Below are 14,738 nucleotides of genomic sequence, written 5' to 3'. Positions count from 1 at the left end.
ACATCATGCCACTGATGGAGTAAGTATCTGATCACACAACAAGCTTCAATAGGAAATTCCAATCACCCAGGGATCTTGGAAGTCACCACAAATTAGCTCAAAGATGAACATTTTGGAGTATCATTGGAAGCAGAGGAGGGAAAGGTGACTTGTGCTGAGGAGGTCCCAGCATATAATGAGTTACCAGAAAATGAAAAGTGATATACTCACTTCACTGATGCTTCCTGCTGTAATGGAGGAACACATCAAAAATGGGAAGCTGCTCTATTGGGCTCCTCCATGGCAAGTCACAGAATCTATGGAGGGAAAAGGTGCATCAAGTCAGGTTGCAGAGCTGAAAGCCATCCAGCTGGCTTTAGATATCACTGAATGAGAGAAATGGCCACTGCTCTACCTCTACACTGACTTGTGCATGACAGTAAATGCTCTGTAGATATGGCTTGAGCAGTGAAAAAGTTAAGACAGTGCAGAGGTAAACCCATGTGGGCTGCTGAGTTCTGGAAAAACACCGCTGCCTATGTAGGGAAGCTGGCTGTAAGAGCACAGAGCAAATTGTGTAGATGCACACACCCAAGAGCTGGGCTGCTGAAGAATGTCCCAACAAGGGACAGGTGGATTGGGCTGTTGAGATTCAAGTGTCTTGGGTGGATCTGGGCTGGCAGCATAAGGGTGAATTATTTCTGGCTCATTGGGCCCATACCTTAGGTCATCAGGGAACAGACACAACATACAGATGGGCTCGTGAGAGAGGGGTAGACTTAAACATGGACACTATTAACCATGGACATTATTTATAACTCTGAAATGTGCTGAAATGAAAAGAGGGTAAAGACTCTGGTATGGGGGATGATGATTAAAATGTAAGTATGGAAAGGCCTGGCAGATCAATTGTATTGCAAATGTGCCAAGGCAAGCTCTATGTACATACAATGAATAAAACACTGGATGTCGGAGATGCACCCCGTGCCTCACCCCACTGCCCAGAACACTGTCTTGGCACCCCTGAAAGAGGTCAGTCAGACAGTAGGACTCATTTCAAAAATAGCTTCATAGAACCCTAGGTGAGAGAGCACAGTATTGAAGTGGGTATCATGTTTCCTGTCATGCACCAACCTCTAGGAATGTTGAACAATAAAATGGATTGCTAAAAACCACATTGGTGGGACCTTCAAATATTGGGATCTACATTTAGCAAAACCTCCTGCTTAGTTAACACTAGAGGCTCCAGCAATTGATCTCAATCAAAAGCTTCATGTACTGCAGAAGTCAGTTGGGATTAATCCTGTCTTAAACAAAGGCAAAACTACCCATGGGATTGTTTTTGCTCGATGACCTGATTGCTCCTGCGGAGAAATGCAGATGGATGGGGAAACACAAAGTGTACCTGAATTGGATTCAATTTTTTCATGAGAACAGTCTGTAGTGTTGAACTGTGTGTGTATTGTTGGTTGCTGAATGACACTGGCATTGTGTGCCAGAGCTGCCATGGACAGTGAGTATGGGCTGCTCCAGACACACTGGTCATGAGCTCGTGATGCAGCTTGCAAACACCTGACAGCACACCAGCCCTCCTGCCCTGGAAGGCATCTAGGACAGAGAACCCACAGCCATGGACTCAATGAACTCTACAGATATCTTGGAGGGATGGTCACTGATTATGGACAGGATACTAGTGCTTATGTACATGCACATTTCTATCTATATATATGTATGTAGTTGGGAAAAAATCCTACTATTTGTCTCAACTAAGGAAAAGGTGTAGGTAATAGAGATTAGCTAATGTGTGTTGAATTATCTTGACAAAAATTTGGGAACTTCTGGTTATCCCAAGTGCTTTCTGACTTTTAGCTAACCATCATCATGCATTTGAGAATAGAACTGAAGTATTTTCTGCCATGCCAGTCTGCTACAACTCTTTAATTCTCCTCTGACTAAAATAGTTTCATTATTTGTTCCCCAAGAATGTAAGAGACTTCCTTCTCCAGTTTGCTTTGGCAGAGCATTGAATCAACTAAACCTAATATGCCTGGGTTGAAAAATGGAGTGCAGACCTAATTTCATGGTTTCTGGGTATCAAGAATTACCTTACTAAAGCAGATCACTTCCTGCATTTCCTTATGATTGTTTTGGGGTTTGGTTTCGGTTGATTTATTAATTGGTTGTTTTTTAAAAATCTGGTTTTTTTTTTGTCACCAGTTAGTTCTCACCCATCTCCAGTGAAAACTCTCTCTTTTAGAATGCACATCTCCAGAGTCTTGCAGATATTTACATCTAACCTGCCCCTAAATGGACAAGTAGTACAGCTGAGGGCTGAGGCAGCTGCATTTGGGTTGTTGAAGGATGTTTGGTTTCTTAAAAGAGGAAAAGTGAAGAATTTATCTCCATTTCCTAGGGTAAATTAACTTCTGAAATGTCTAAAGGAGACCTGGACTGTCAGCTGTCACTATAAATTACATTGAAGTTAATCCTGTAGAAGAGACTGAAGCCTGTAGAAGCCTGCGTGAGAGTAGTGATTGAATTTGGAATTTGAGTTATTATTCCAGATGCAAAGCTTTAATGCTAACTGAGTTTCAGGTATCTTTCTGTCCTGTCTTTGGCTAGGACAGGGTCAATTACTTGCAGAAGCCAAGCAGGGGCCTGGCTAGGACCCAGAGGTTGTTCTCTACCACTGTCAGGTCATTGCCAAGGCTTGGGGGAAAGGGAATCTCTTCTGGGGAGGAGGGGTCCCTTCTGGATCAAGGTAGTGTTGTCTTTTCTCTTGTCAGGGGTTTTCCATGTGAATTGTTCATTTTTTGTGCCCCCTGCCATAATTTTGTTGTTGCTTTTCATTTCCTTACCTCGCTGCTGTTTCCAGCATACTGCTCTTATCTTAGCCTATGATGTTTACCTTTTGTGCCTCCAGTTCCCTCTCCAGCTCCAACAGAGGGACAGGGGGAGGAGGAGGAGTGAGAGAAGGTGCATGGTTTGACATGTTTGAGTGGGAACACCAAGCTGGGGAATATCATTCCTGAAATACAATAGTGTGCAAAGCAGAGTTGTGGTCTGGGTAAAACAAATGGGGATCAGATGTGACACTGCTGCTTCCTCCTTAGCTTTGTACATTTCAGTAATGCACAGCCAAGCATCTTTGAAATGTAGCCACTTTGTTTATTCAGTCTAGCTGTGAAATCTATGTTGTTTGCAGCTGTTGAAAGAAACAACTTAATGAGACTTGCTCAGACCATACCATTTACACCAGTCCAGCTCCTTGGTGAGTATCAGCTTCTTGCTTCTGTTTTACTTTATAAATAGTCGATGATCTTTTAAATTAATAGATCTCTTTAAAACCGTGTTTGAGAAATTGTCTTGGATTTATTTCAACAGTTACTATTTTCTGAAAGAGACAAAATAGGATAGAATTGTATTTGTGCAGTAGTTTAGGGATTTCTGGAGGTCATCTTGTCCAACTCCTTCCATGGGTCAATTCAATCAGATTGCTGAGCCACTGTTGAATTGCATTTTGATTGTGTCTATAAATAGAGACTCCTCATTTTTATTGGGCAACTCTTCTATTGTTTGATTGACTAATAATTAATCCAGGGTTTCTGCCTGTATTTGTTGAGGTTTCCCTTGCTATAACTTGTATCTGTTAGTATTCATGTGATTGCTGTCAACCTCAGAGAGGAGCATAACTCCATCTTTTATGTATTCATCCTCAGGATAGCTGAAGACAGCCAGAAGATTCCCCTTAACCTTGATAACTTTATTCTTTCTCTTTCTCTTTCACACACACTGACACAAACCTAGTTACATATGTAAGTCTATGTATAGGATATGCCATCAATAAGAAAACCAGGTAGTGATTTATAAGGCATTATCCTTTTATCTGGCACAGGAAACCTTTAGTATCCTTATTGCCAAGTAAAAAAAATCTTTGCTGTAACTGAAGAGTGGTAGAGCATAATCCATAAATTTTTCTGAAGAGTTCTGAAAATAGTGTGCAGTATTGGCTTACAGCAGCAGAAGGTCTGCCTCTAGACTCCTGATATCTAGGTGGTGCCTTCTCAATGGGTACAATATTTTGTCTCACAGCAACTAATTGCTGATACTTGCAGCATCATAGGTTTTGTTGTGACCTTATTACTGTAGATAATTAAAATAGCCATGGCCATATTAAGTATTCTAATCTTTGAAGCTCCTAGGAGATACCTTTCTAGGTATTAAACTGTCAAAAGATAATAAAATTAAGATTTAATATAAGATTAAAAAATGTGTCTAGTTATACTGTCTTTATTCAAATGTCTGTCTTTTATGTAAGATACTGACTTTTCCAGTCGCTTTATTTTAAATTAAAATGCACTTAAATTGCTGGATTCAACAGCATCCACATTTGTGCTAATTGGTGAAAAGCAAGCTCAAGAGTGGGGAAGAAATCTACTGAAGTTGGAATCCAGTTTGTAATTGCTTTTGATGGTCTGCCATTTTGGCAGTTTAGTTACCTTGTCACACTTGCCAGCAAAAACCTGTTTCTTATTAATTAATCTTACAAATAATGTGAGTTGTAGGAAACAAAGACAGATTTAAAAAAAATCAGTCCATTTTGCTTTTAGTTTACAAATGGTGGGAACAAAAAAGTGCTGTTTATTCTGTTTATTCTGCTGCAAGAGAGGAACACCACTGCAAATCTCCAGGGGGAAAAAGTGCACAGCTGACTTAAAGCAGTGCACAACTGACTTAAAAAGGTTCTACTTGCAGAAAAAATGTTACTAGCAGGAGCAGAACACATTAAACATTCCATCATTGCATATAACACTGTAATTTCTAGGAAAAAGAAATCAAAATATTAGTTTAAAATACCAAAACTGTATATTCCCTGATAATTTGCTTTAGCTTGTTCTCCTGGAAATATCTTTTTAAATCTAATTTCCCTGACTCATCATATCATGGCCAAGTCACAACTTTTGAAACAAACTCAGCTGTCGGTGGCACAAGGTGGCACTTTTGACTACAGCCAATATTGTATCAACTACAAAATTAAATCCTGTTAATCTTTAATACTGAATAAGTATTACAAACTGTTTGCCTTGTTGTCATGATTTTCCCCCAGATTTATTTTTAACAATTATTTTAAACTGTTATTTTACCTGTTTTTAGACTAAGGTTTGAATTCAGATGTTCTGGTCCTGCAGGTTTGTTTGGGTGTTTGTTGCTTTTTGGGGTTTCCTTTATGAAACACAAAATTATAAAAAAAAATTCAGGGAGTGTTCCACAGATTTTGATTGATGGAAGTCTTACTAAAAATTCCCCTTCCACATAAGTACATAAAGAGAGGGAATTACACATGGGATATTTAGAGCATATACACTGGAGATAAAAATGGTGACCTTTTAAAAATAAGTCCTTTTAAATGACTGCTATAGACTAGAATATCAGTGAGTTTTGTTTGTGTGGAAGAATCCAGGTGGTCTTGAATTTATCTTTGCTTGGAGGCATAATATAAGCTCTTTGGACCACCTCTTATCATAGTACAAGAATGAATGTACTAAATAGTGTAAGTTTAGGCTGGAGAAGTTTTCAGACAGATGAACAATTATGATAAAAGGCTCTCTTTTTAAAGATGTGTGGCTTAGAAAGGTGTGTAAAGAGGTATGTTATTTAAAGACACCAAAGAAAATGTTGTTATCTCATGTTTCTGCCAATGACTTTTGCTAGCATGCTACACTTATTTTTATTTAAGCTGGAGAAGAAGTGACAGTCTATCAGCTAGAAGAGACCTCACCTATGAATCTTGATAAAAGCATGTCTTCCTGGTCCCAGTGCGGCACAACTGCAATGATCCAGGTCCTGTCACAGGAGGAGATGGATGGGGGTCTGCGGAGGGCCATGAAGGTCATTTGCACTTGGTCTGAGAGTGATGCATTAAAGCTGGGACAAGTATTTATTGTGAAGTCTTTCCTGCCAGAGGTGGTTCAAGCTTGGCAAAAGATCTTTCACCATGGCACTGTATTACATCTCTGTCTGAGGGTGAGTTCAGACCAGAAGGAACACTGACTGGCCTAGACTGCTTACTTGTTAATGTCTTCAACAAGGTTGACATATGTTTTGATGCTATCTTTTGGAAAGAAAAAAGGTTTTGAGGAAGTTGCATATCCCATTTGTAAAAAATAGATAATCAGGCTGTGTGTGTGTGTGTGTTTGTTTAGTTTTTTTGACAAATTTATGATACTGTTCTTCATCAAAATGAAGTGGTGTTTATAACATTATCTTTTTTTTTCAGGAGATTCAACAGCAAAGGGTTGCCCAGAAGTTAATCTATACCTTCAACCAAGTGAAGCCTCATACTATTCCCTATACTCCAAGGTAAATCAAATGTCTTTAGGTACCAGGTGAAAGAAGTTTCTCTTTTCAGCCTCCTTTTCTGTTGTGGGTTGCAATGATAATGCAGTGGTAATGATAATGTCTAAGAATGAACTTTTAGGAGGAAAGGTAGGCGGCTTTGAACCTTGTCTTTATAATTACATGCAGTGGAAGAATAAACATTTTGTTCCGTAGACTTAAGCAAGAACTGCCTTTTACATAATTAACTAAAACAATTTGATGTAGCTCATTTACAGTGCACTAGGGTAAATCAGATTATGTTTTTTCTTCATAAGCTTTACCTTCTGATAAGGCGCTTTTCTTTTGAGAGTTGTCAGACCAAGAAAGCTTTTGTACTCTCTATTGTTTGTACCTACCTACTGTTGAAAATGCTCTAGCCAAAGAGGACATGTCCTCCTTTTTGGTATGCTTGTGCTGCATCTTGATGGCTGCTGACTGTGAGGATGCTTGTTACCTTGTCAGCTGCTGACAGACAGTATTTATATTTACAGGTTCCTGGAAGTTTTCCTCATCTACTGCCACTCAGCAAAGCAGTGGTTGACCATTGAGAAGTACATGACTGGTGAATTTCGGAAATACAACAACAACAACGGAGATGAGATTACTCCCATCAGCTTGCTGGAAGAGCTGATGCTGGCCTTCTCTCACTGGACCTATGTCTACACCCGTGGGGAACTCCTGGTCCTGGATATGCAAGGTGACTGCTAGCATAGGACTGCTATTTGAAACCAAATGAAAAGTAATAATATCAAATACCACTACTGAGGACCAAATTCTCCCTTAGATGAGAAAATGCAAAGTTCAAAAAACTTCTGGATATCTCTTATGTGATGCCGATAAATGAGAATCCACAGAAACTGTCTAGGATAATGTAGGTGTAATGAGAAAATAATATTGCTTCAAATGCCTCCAGGCTGAAAGACTGAAAGAGCAGTTAGATAAACTGCAGGAATATTTCATCTAGCTCCAAAAAAGCCACTCCATAATGGTATTTTTATTTTTCATGAGATGCATAAATAATACAGAGATTCAAATGTCCTCATGTATCTATGCACACAATGATATGTTAATGTCAAAATGGGTGAACTATCTGCATTTTTTTATTGTTCATATTAATGAACAATAAAAAAGCTGTAAACTGTAAACCTGAATGCTATTCACAATTCTATTGACTTCCTTCTAGTGACTCCTTCAAAGAGCATGTGATCATTTTACTGTACATATGTAAGTGGCATATTTTGAGGAGATAAAGCAGTTGACAACGTTCAGAGGAACATCACCCATCAAACAGTATAAACACTATCACTTTTCATTTCTGTCAAGGGAAAAGTCTATGGATAGCCAGATACTTAACATATTTATATATCACAGCATCCAGAAGCTTTAAGTTACAAAAAAGACCTAATTATTATGCAAAATAATCCTATAATTCCATCCTTGCCTTGATTTGCTTTAGCTGTAAATAAAAAAAATGAAATGATACAGAAAGAATAAGTGTGTCTCTGCCATAGCCTATGAGAATTTGTATGAAATTTACTCAGGTTTATTATATAACTCTCACAGTTCCAGAGCAACTCTGTGGGCTTAACAATGTAGAATTTAAACATCTATATAAATTTCGGTTTTCATCTTAAATAAGCTGATATCAGCTCTAGTTTTTGCCTCATGTTAAGTTCTCTAAATCTGGAACTGAGGAAAAGTGCAAGGGCTGCTCTTCTTGGAGTTCTACAAGGATGAATCTAGATAACAGTTTACTATTTAATACCATGAGCATCTCCACATACACATATATGTCTACTCACATGTTGCCTAATTTACATCAACTGAAATGTCCTGATTTCTATCTGGGGGTATTTCAGCCACATTATGCTGTCTCCAGAATTTTTATTTTTGTTGCAGAACATAAATTTACCATGTTGAAATAAAAATAATTGCATTTCACATGGTTATATGACCATAGATTTTTCATTAGTGTAAAAACTCAGTGATTTTGTCAGATTCAAGAAAAGATTGCTTTCATAAAGGTAGTATACTTAATCAGTTTGGTGAAAACTGCAACATAGGTATCAGCATTCAGGTATTTCTTTAATATGCTTCCTTGGCCACCCAAATGGAGAAAGGGATAACAGATGCAAATATTTGCAAATCATGAAGTTCTGGCTTCTTGTGTTTGTCACCTTGAAGAGAATGTGTATCTGAAAGTAGCTCTATTGATACTGGTAAAATCCATATGTGATTAGAACCTTTACTCCAAGTAAAATAAGAATATTTTGGTTGGTCACATTTTAGTTAGTTGAGCTTCAATATAATATTTATAGCATTTTCATACACTTTCCGTCTACATATAAATTGACCTCAAAGCAGCTGAAGACAGAACTGTAATAAGAACTGTAACTGTAATTACAAGTACTTTACACATTTTTATAGTCATACCATTTTCATTCTAGTTCATGACCACTTTAACTATGACACTATGATGTACCAAGACAATGGTTAATTACATCTTTTGTTAAGTGCCAGGGTATAAAATCATGACTACCTTCCTTTGTAACACACACAATGTTTATTTGTTGTAGGTGTTGGAGAAAACCTTACAGATCCATCTGTGATTAAACCTGAAGACAAAAAGTAGGTTTCTTTCTGTTGAAATTATCATTCACTACAGATATTCTGCCAACAGTCTGTATATTTAGGATGGTTTTCTATATATTGTGGGGGAGGTTTAAACTTTTTATTTCACATGGTATTTGGGTTAAATGATAGTGTGATGCCAATGGAGAGACAGCGTCCTCCAAAGCACGGGAGAAGACACAATGTGTCCCAGCTCTCAACATGTGGTCAGAGGTGTATGAAAGGTGGGAGAGTCTGTGCTGTTGTGCTGGGAGCAATCTCTTCACAGAGTTTTACAAAAGATATGAATGTGGCAGTCCAGTTTCCCCTGACTTTTTCTAGGAGTACACAGGGCCACAATGGCTTAAGAGGATGAAGAGAGGGCCTGGCTCTTTAACCTCTCCAATAGGTTTTACTGCTGCACTTAAGCATGCAGCATGATTTCAGACCTGTGATATGAAGATGGTAAACTGTGCCCCTGGGCAGGTTCTGTCAGGGTGCCGCTGACGCAAAAGCGTCTCCGCTTCAGACTACATTGCCAACTCCCCCAGCCAACCAGATGCCTGAGCCCGGATGTAGTAATTTCAGCTCCACCAGGAAAGATGAGAGCACTCTTGTGTAGTAATCGAGAAGGGTTTATTGAAGGTAGAGGTGAGCATCCAGGAGCAGTTGAGGGAGGTAGGAAGGCAGGGGGTGTAGCAGGCAGGGCTGACAGGGCAGGAGAACAACCTCTGTTGGAAGGAGCCAGGTGTGAAGGGCCCTGAGCAAGGGTGGGTCTAGGGTAATCACTTGAGGAAGGGTAGGAGGGGACAGGGTACAATCAGACGAATGGGGGTGCGGAGCAGGGGAGGAGCAGTGATGGGTGATATGCAATTAACCAATAGGGAACAGGGAGGAAAGGCTGTGAAGGGAAAACCAATGGGGAGGCTGGGAGTACAGATCTTTCCAGAACAAGGGAATAGACTCTGGTTGATAGAGAGGTGTGCATTTACATTTGGGGGCAAAGGGTTCTGGGTAGTTGTAACACTTTCTCTCCCTGTGTTAACAAGGGAGTCCTCCCAAGGTATCTCAGTTGTACTGTCTCCAACCCCATCTCCCACACTAATCATGAGTGGAAACTTAACAAAAACTGGATAGAGTAGATGCACAGAAGTAGTAGTCTGCCTTTGTGAATCAAATTTCAGAATCAGAACTATGGCTGTTCTCCCATTCTGTGACCTTGCTCTTGAACGGTATTTCCTGTAGTAAGAGCAGAAGCAGTGGTGCTGATGGCTGCTCTCCTGCGGCTTTCGGGGGTCACTCGCTGCTGTCCCCCGTCCCTCCCCGGCCCCCCGGGACCCTCTGGCTAGCTGTCCCCTCTCGGGGCCGGGGTTTTCCGCGGTCCCGCTGCCCTGGGCTCACCAGGCAGGGCTGGGTTAGCACGGTCCGAGCTGCGGCGCTGCCTCGGTCGCCGCAAGGGTTCGAGATAAAGAGACCAAGAGAGACCAATGGTATGCTTGTCCAGAGAGGTTGTATTGCCTGAACTGTAGCAGGGACCAAAGGCCCCAGGCCACTGCCCAGATACAGTTTTATACAGCAAAATTAAGAGTTAAGGTCTAAACAATAGAGACAGTGTCCAGCTTAGGCACATCAGAACCACCCCAGGGGCCAGGTCCAATGGGAACTGCTCAGGGGTGGGGAGAAAGGGGTTTACAGAGGAATGCTGAAGAGAAACTTTCCCGAAACAATGGAGCATACATAAATGTATCTTTTACCTCAGTTTCTCATTCCCAAAGCCTTTCTAAAACAATGGGGCATACATGAATGTATCCTTTTCCTCAGTTTACCATTCCCAAGGCCTTTCTAAAACCTTCCTCCACGCTACCATGCCAGCATGATAGCAACACTCTCCTACAGCTCTGCTCTTCCTAAACCCACACTCCTGTCCCGATCTGCCCTGACATCCCTGCCCCTCCCCTGTCTGATCTTGACAGCCCCTTGCTCAGCTCATGCCATTTGAGTGAAAGGAAGTCTCATGTTTAGAAGGTAGGAAGAAGCAAACGTAAACAATCTAATTTAATAAAAAGGGCAACTAACTATAGAAATGTCAGATGACTTGCCTACAACTTGGAAATCTAAGTTAATTTTGTAAGCAAGTTCTTAGTTCTGGGACCATAATTAATATTTCAAAAAGGTAAGTAATAAACAATCATCTTAATGCTTAATTATGACTGTAGGTGTATTGTACATATAATTTTTTTTTTTAAAACAACAAAGATATGCTGAGAGAGCAAAGATATGCTGAGCACTTCTCAGTGACAAAGTCTTTGCCCTAAGTAGGCCATAGGTTCATGACAGAAGCACATAGATAGCTCAAGTTAGAGATGAAGAGAGGTCAATCATGTAGTTATTCTCCAGATTTTAGCAAATACTTTCAAGGTACAGATGTATGAAATTCTGATTTGCTACTGTTCAAATAGATTTTTTATATCAGTGGTCACATAAACAGTAAACAGTTATTGTTGTAAATAGTAGAGGCACTGACCAAAGTAGTTCACAAGACAAGTCAGCTTATCCTCTTTGAAATAAAGATAATAGTTATCTACATTATACCATGAGGTTTATTTTTATTAATGTTCTTCTCTATTGTCTTTGCTATTAACTAATTTTATTACATTGATTAATAAAATCTGATCATACAGATCTTATTTTTAGAACTTTTTGTTGTTTATCATCAGCAAAATAGTTAGTCCTAGGTAGAGAGCAAGTGTTGATTAATTAATCAAACCCAGCTTGATTTTCTTATATTCAGGGAATACTTCAGAACAGCAATTAGTGAAACTATATTGTTTGATTTAGGATTCTAAAGGAATAAGGCAGTGAAACTGTGGTGTTTTCTGTAAGCAGATACCAAATTCTAAGAAATACCTTCTGAAAGAGTAATAAGAATTACAATACAAAAGCACTGTCTTTGCTCTAACCTTCATTTGTTCACAGGAGAAACATTTCTGACAGAGGCAAGATGTGTTTTAAGTTTTCTTTTGTAAGTAAGATACTTAGATAAAATCAAAACCTGTCTCAAAACACACTTTGAGCTCATGTTCTCTTGAAAACCTAGGAGAAAATAGATGGCACCTGACTTATGGGGCTTTACTTACAGTCAAATTATTTATGTTTTGCTCTTTTAACTCCATCAATTTATTTGCTCATGTCATTATCCCGTCACGTGTCATGTAAGTCTTTTATTTCATGCATCCCACATCGTGTTCTGGACAGGATTTTGCAATGGCAAAGTGTGGCCTCCAGATCCATGATAGTGCCTTATGTCTTGATTTTATATCCAGATCAAGACAAATATAATAGATCTGTTTGGAAAGTATGCCTAATGTTGTGACAGCTCAGACAGATCCTGAGCTGATGCAAGCAGTGTAAGATCTGGCCACGAGCACTGCATGGAATGTATGAAGTGATAAAATGGTGCAGGTGTGACATTCACAAGAATCCTTTAAAACAGATGTAATTGAGGCACAGAAGCAGGGTTTAACACAGTCCTTGCAGACTTCTGTCCTGCCCAAACATTGAGAAAAATTGTCTCAAAAGCAATACTCTGGGTGCTTTTTGTAATGTATACTACTTGGCAAGGCCAAAACAAAATTAATAAGGGTAAAGTATTCAGGAATATTAGGTCCACATTCAGAGGCAAGGAAAAGAGTGTTCTCAATTTCAGACTGAAAAGAACTGATACATTCACAGAATATCTGTTTCCAATAGTTTGTTGTTACACTGCCTGAATGATTTTTCCTGGTTTTTGGTTTGTTTGTTTGTTTGTTGTTTTGGGTTTTTTTTTGTTGTTGTTTTTTAATTGAAATGTTTCTTTCTGGTGCTACCTATTGACAACACAGAGAAAAAAAATTCAACATTCTTCTCCTTCAGTCTTTTCTTTTTCATGTTAAACTACCCCATAATCTTTACATGTTGTAGTTTCTAGGCTCATGATAATATCCAATATCCTTGAAATAGTTTTTGAAATTTAAATGCAGTATTCCTTATGAACCATTGTCAATCCTGAGAGGAAGGTTACTTCATATATATTACAAAGAATATACCTTTTTACCTCAAAACAGTGTGAGAAGATAGCATTCTGTCTTACTTGCTTCCACTTGCTCAGGGTAATGGTTATATTAGAGGAAGTATCAGAGTGGTTGTGTGGCCTTGAAATTAGCAAAGTCTTCCTAATTTCCTGTACCTGCTCAAGCAAATACTTAGGTACATTCTATTTCTATTATTTCTATTTCTATTTCTATTTCTATTTCTATTTCTATTTCTATTTCTATGGCACTTCTATTTCTATGGCATTTCATCAGATTTCAAAAAAGGATAAAAATGTCTATATTGCATCATGTTATTTAAAGTTATTTAAATATGGCCCTTGAATGATAATTCACTTCTTCCCTTGTTTGATGTATTAATTTGCATTAGAAGATGATTAGATGAATCCTTCACAGGATCCAGGAGACACATATTCTCTAGGGACTGAAAGAAATTAGAAAGATACTATATTTTGTATAGTAGTTTTGGCTAATCATTGCTGCTGTCTGGTGTGAAAGGGAAAAGTTTCATGTTTGAACACTACTTTCCTTAGAGAGAATATAGTTTTGTCAGTGTGAATTACAGATACATTTGATAGAATTAAAATATTTTTCCAAAGCTTTTCAGAGCTGTAATTGATTTCAGATTTGGAAATGTGCTGTTTCCACTCTGCATATCATTAAAATAAAACACTAGCATTTGTAAACTTTCTTTGGAAGTGTTTCTTGTGTGCTGTGTTCCATAGTGTCTAGACTGTCAAATTCTTGAAAGTAAAGGTGCAGCTATACTAAAATATAGGATAGCTTTTAGACTACCTTAAGAATCTGTGGTAACTGTGTGGTACTTCTAATACAGGTGTGGATATAGGTGGTTTCTATTTGTAATTGTGGAAGTTTCTTTCAGAATATGCAATGTACTTCTACAAATGGATCCCCTATTAGCATTGATGAATTGCTCAGAGAACAGGCACATGGAAATGAGCACAGGATGAAGACAATAAATTTTAAAACCTTGCTTGTCAGTAGCATACTGTGGGTTTTGGGGTTTTAATTTTTTTTTTCATTTTTTCTGTGCTGCATGTTTTTGTGGCTAGGGTTCTGCTAGACTTTGCTTTTCTGGTTTTAATTGAAGAGAAAACAAGTCCTTGTTAGCTCTGTTTTGTTCTCACATGCCCACCATCAAAACTGGAACCAGACTACTTGCTTGGGAATGAGTGGTGGCTGCAGCAGAATCACACAGATTATGGCAAATGTCATCAAAATGTCACTGTGCCCAGATTTCCTTTGAACTTTTTAATAGAGACTGAAGGGTCTGTTGTCTCTGTCTTTAGAGGAAAAGTAGTGTGGGATATATGTAGGCTAATATTTTACTGGAACTGACAGTTTTCTTGTCTCATATTGAAGGAACTTGGAATATGTATTAACTTTTGGTTGTCTTGATGAAAAATTAAAAATGGCATCATCTCTGTCCCTTATAATTGCTTCATTTTAGATTCACTGATGCTTTAAGAATATTTCTTTCAGGTCTGGAAAGATGGTATTTGGACCAGCAAACCTAGGAGAAGATGCAATAAGAAACTTCATTGCAAAGCATCATTGTAATTCTTGCTGCAGAAAGCTGAAACTTCCAGGTATGCAAAGATTAATGTTTAATCTATGTGTAACTTCACAAGTGCAACCAAGGGCCTCCACGTGCTATAAAGA

At 38.7% G+C, this 14,738-nt stretch overlaps 1 protein-coding gene across 6 annotated transcripts in view; it reads left to right on the top strand.

Moving 5' to 3' along the window:
• The window catches only part of TRPM6 (transient receptor potential cation channel subfamily M member 6), a 108,533-nt gene that overhangs the window by 84,230 nt on the left and 9,565 nt on the right, over positions 1 to 14,738 (top strand). For all 6 annotated transcript variants that reach the window (XM_085566517.1, XM_085566514.1, XM_085566516.1 and 3 more), the window contains 6 exons: positions 3,185 to 3,250; positions 5,717 to 6,003; positions 6,257 to 6,339; positions 6,849 to 7,054; positions 8,934 to 8,985; positions 14,559 to 14,665. In XM_085566517.1, the coding sequence (XP_085422643.1) occupies positions 3,185 to 3,250; positions 5,717 to 6,003; positions 6,257 to 6,339; positions 6,849 to 7,054; positions 8,934 to 8,985; positions 14,559 to 14,665 (801 nt within the window). The remainder of the gene's footprint in view (positions 1 to 3,184; positions 3,251 to 5,716; positions 6,004 to 6,256; positions 6,340 to 6,848; positions 7,055 to 8,933; positions 8,986 to 14,558; positions 14,666 to 14,738) is intronic.

Source organism: Lonchura striata, chromosome Z, assembly GCF_050655825.1.
Source record: "Lonchura striata isolate lonStrDom1 chromosome Z, ASM5065582v1, whole genome shotgun sequence".
Lineage (NCBI taxonomy): Eukaryota > Metazoa > Chordata > Aves > Passeriformes > Estrildidae > Lonchura > Lonchura striata.
Note: the sequence above shows the minus strand (reverse complement) of the source record. Positions and strands in the feature narration are given on the sequence as shown.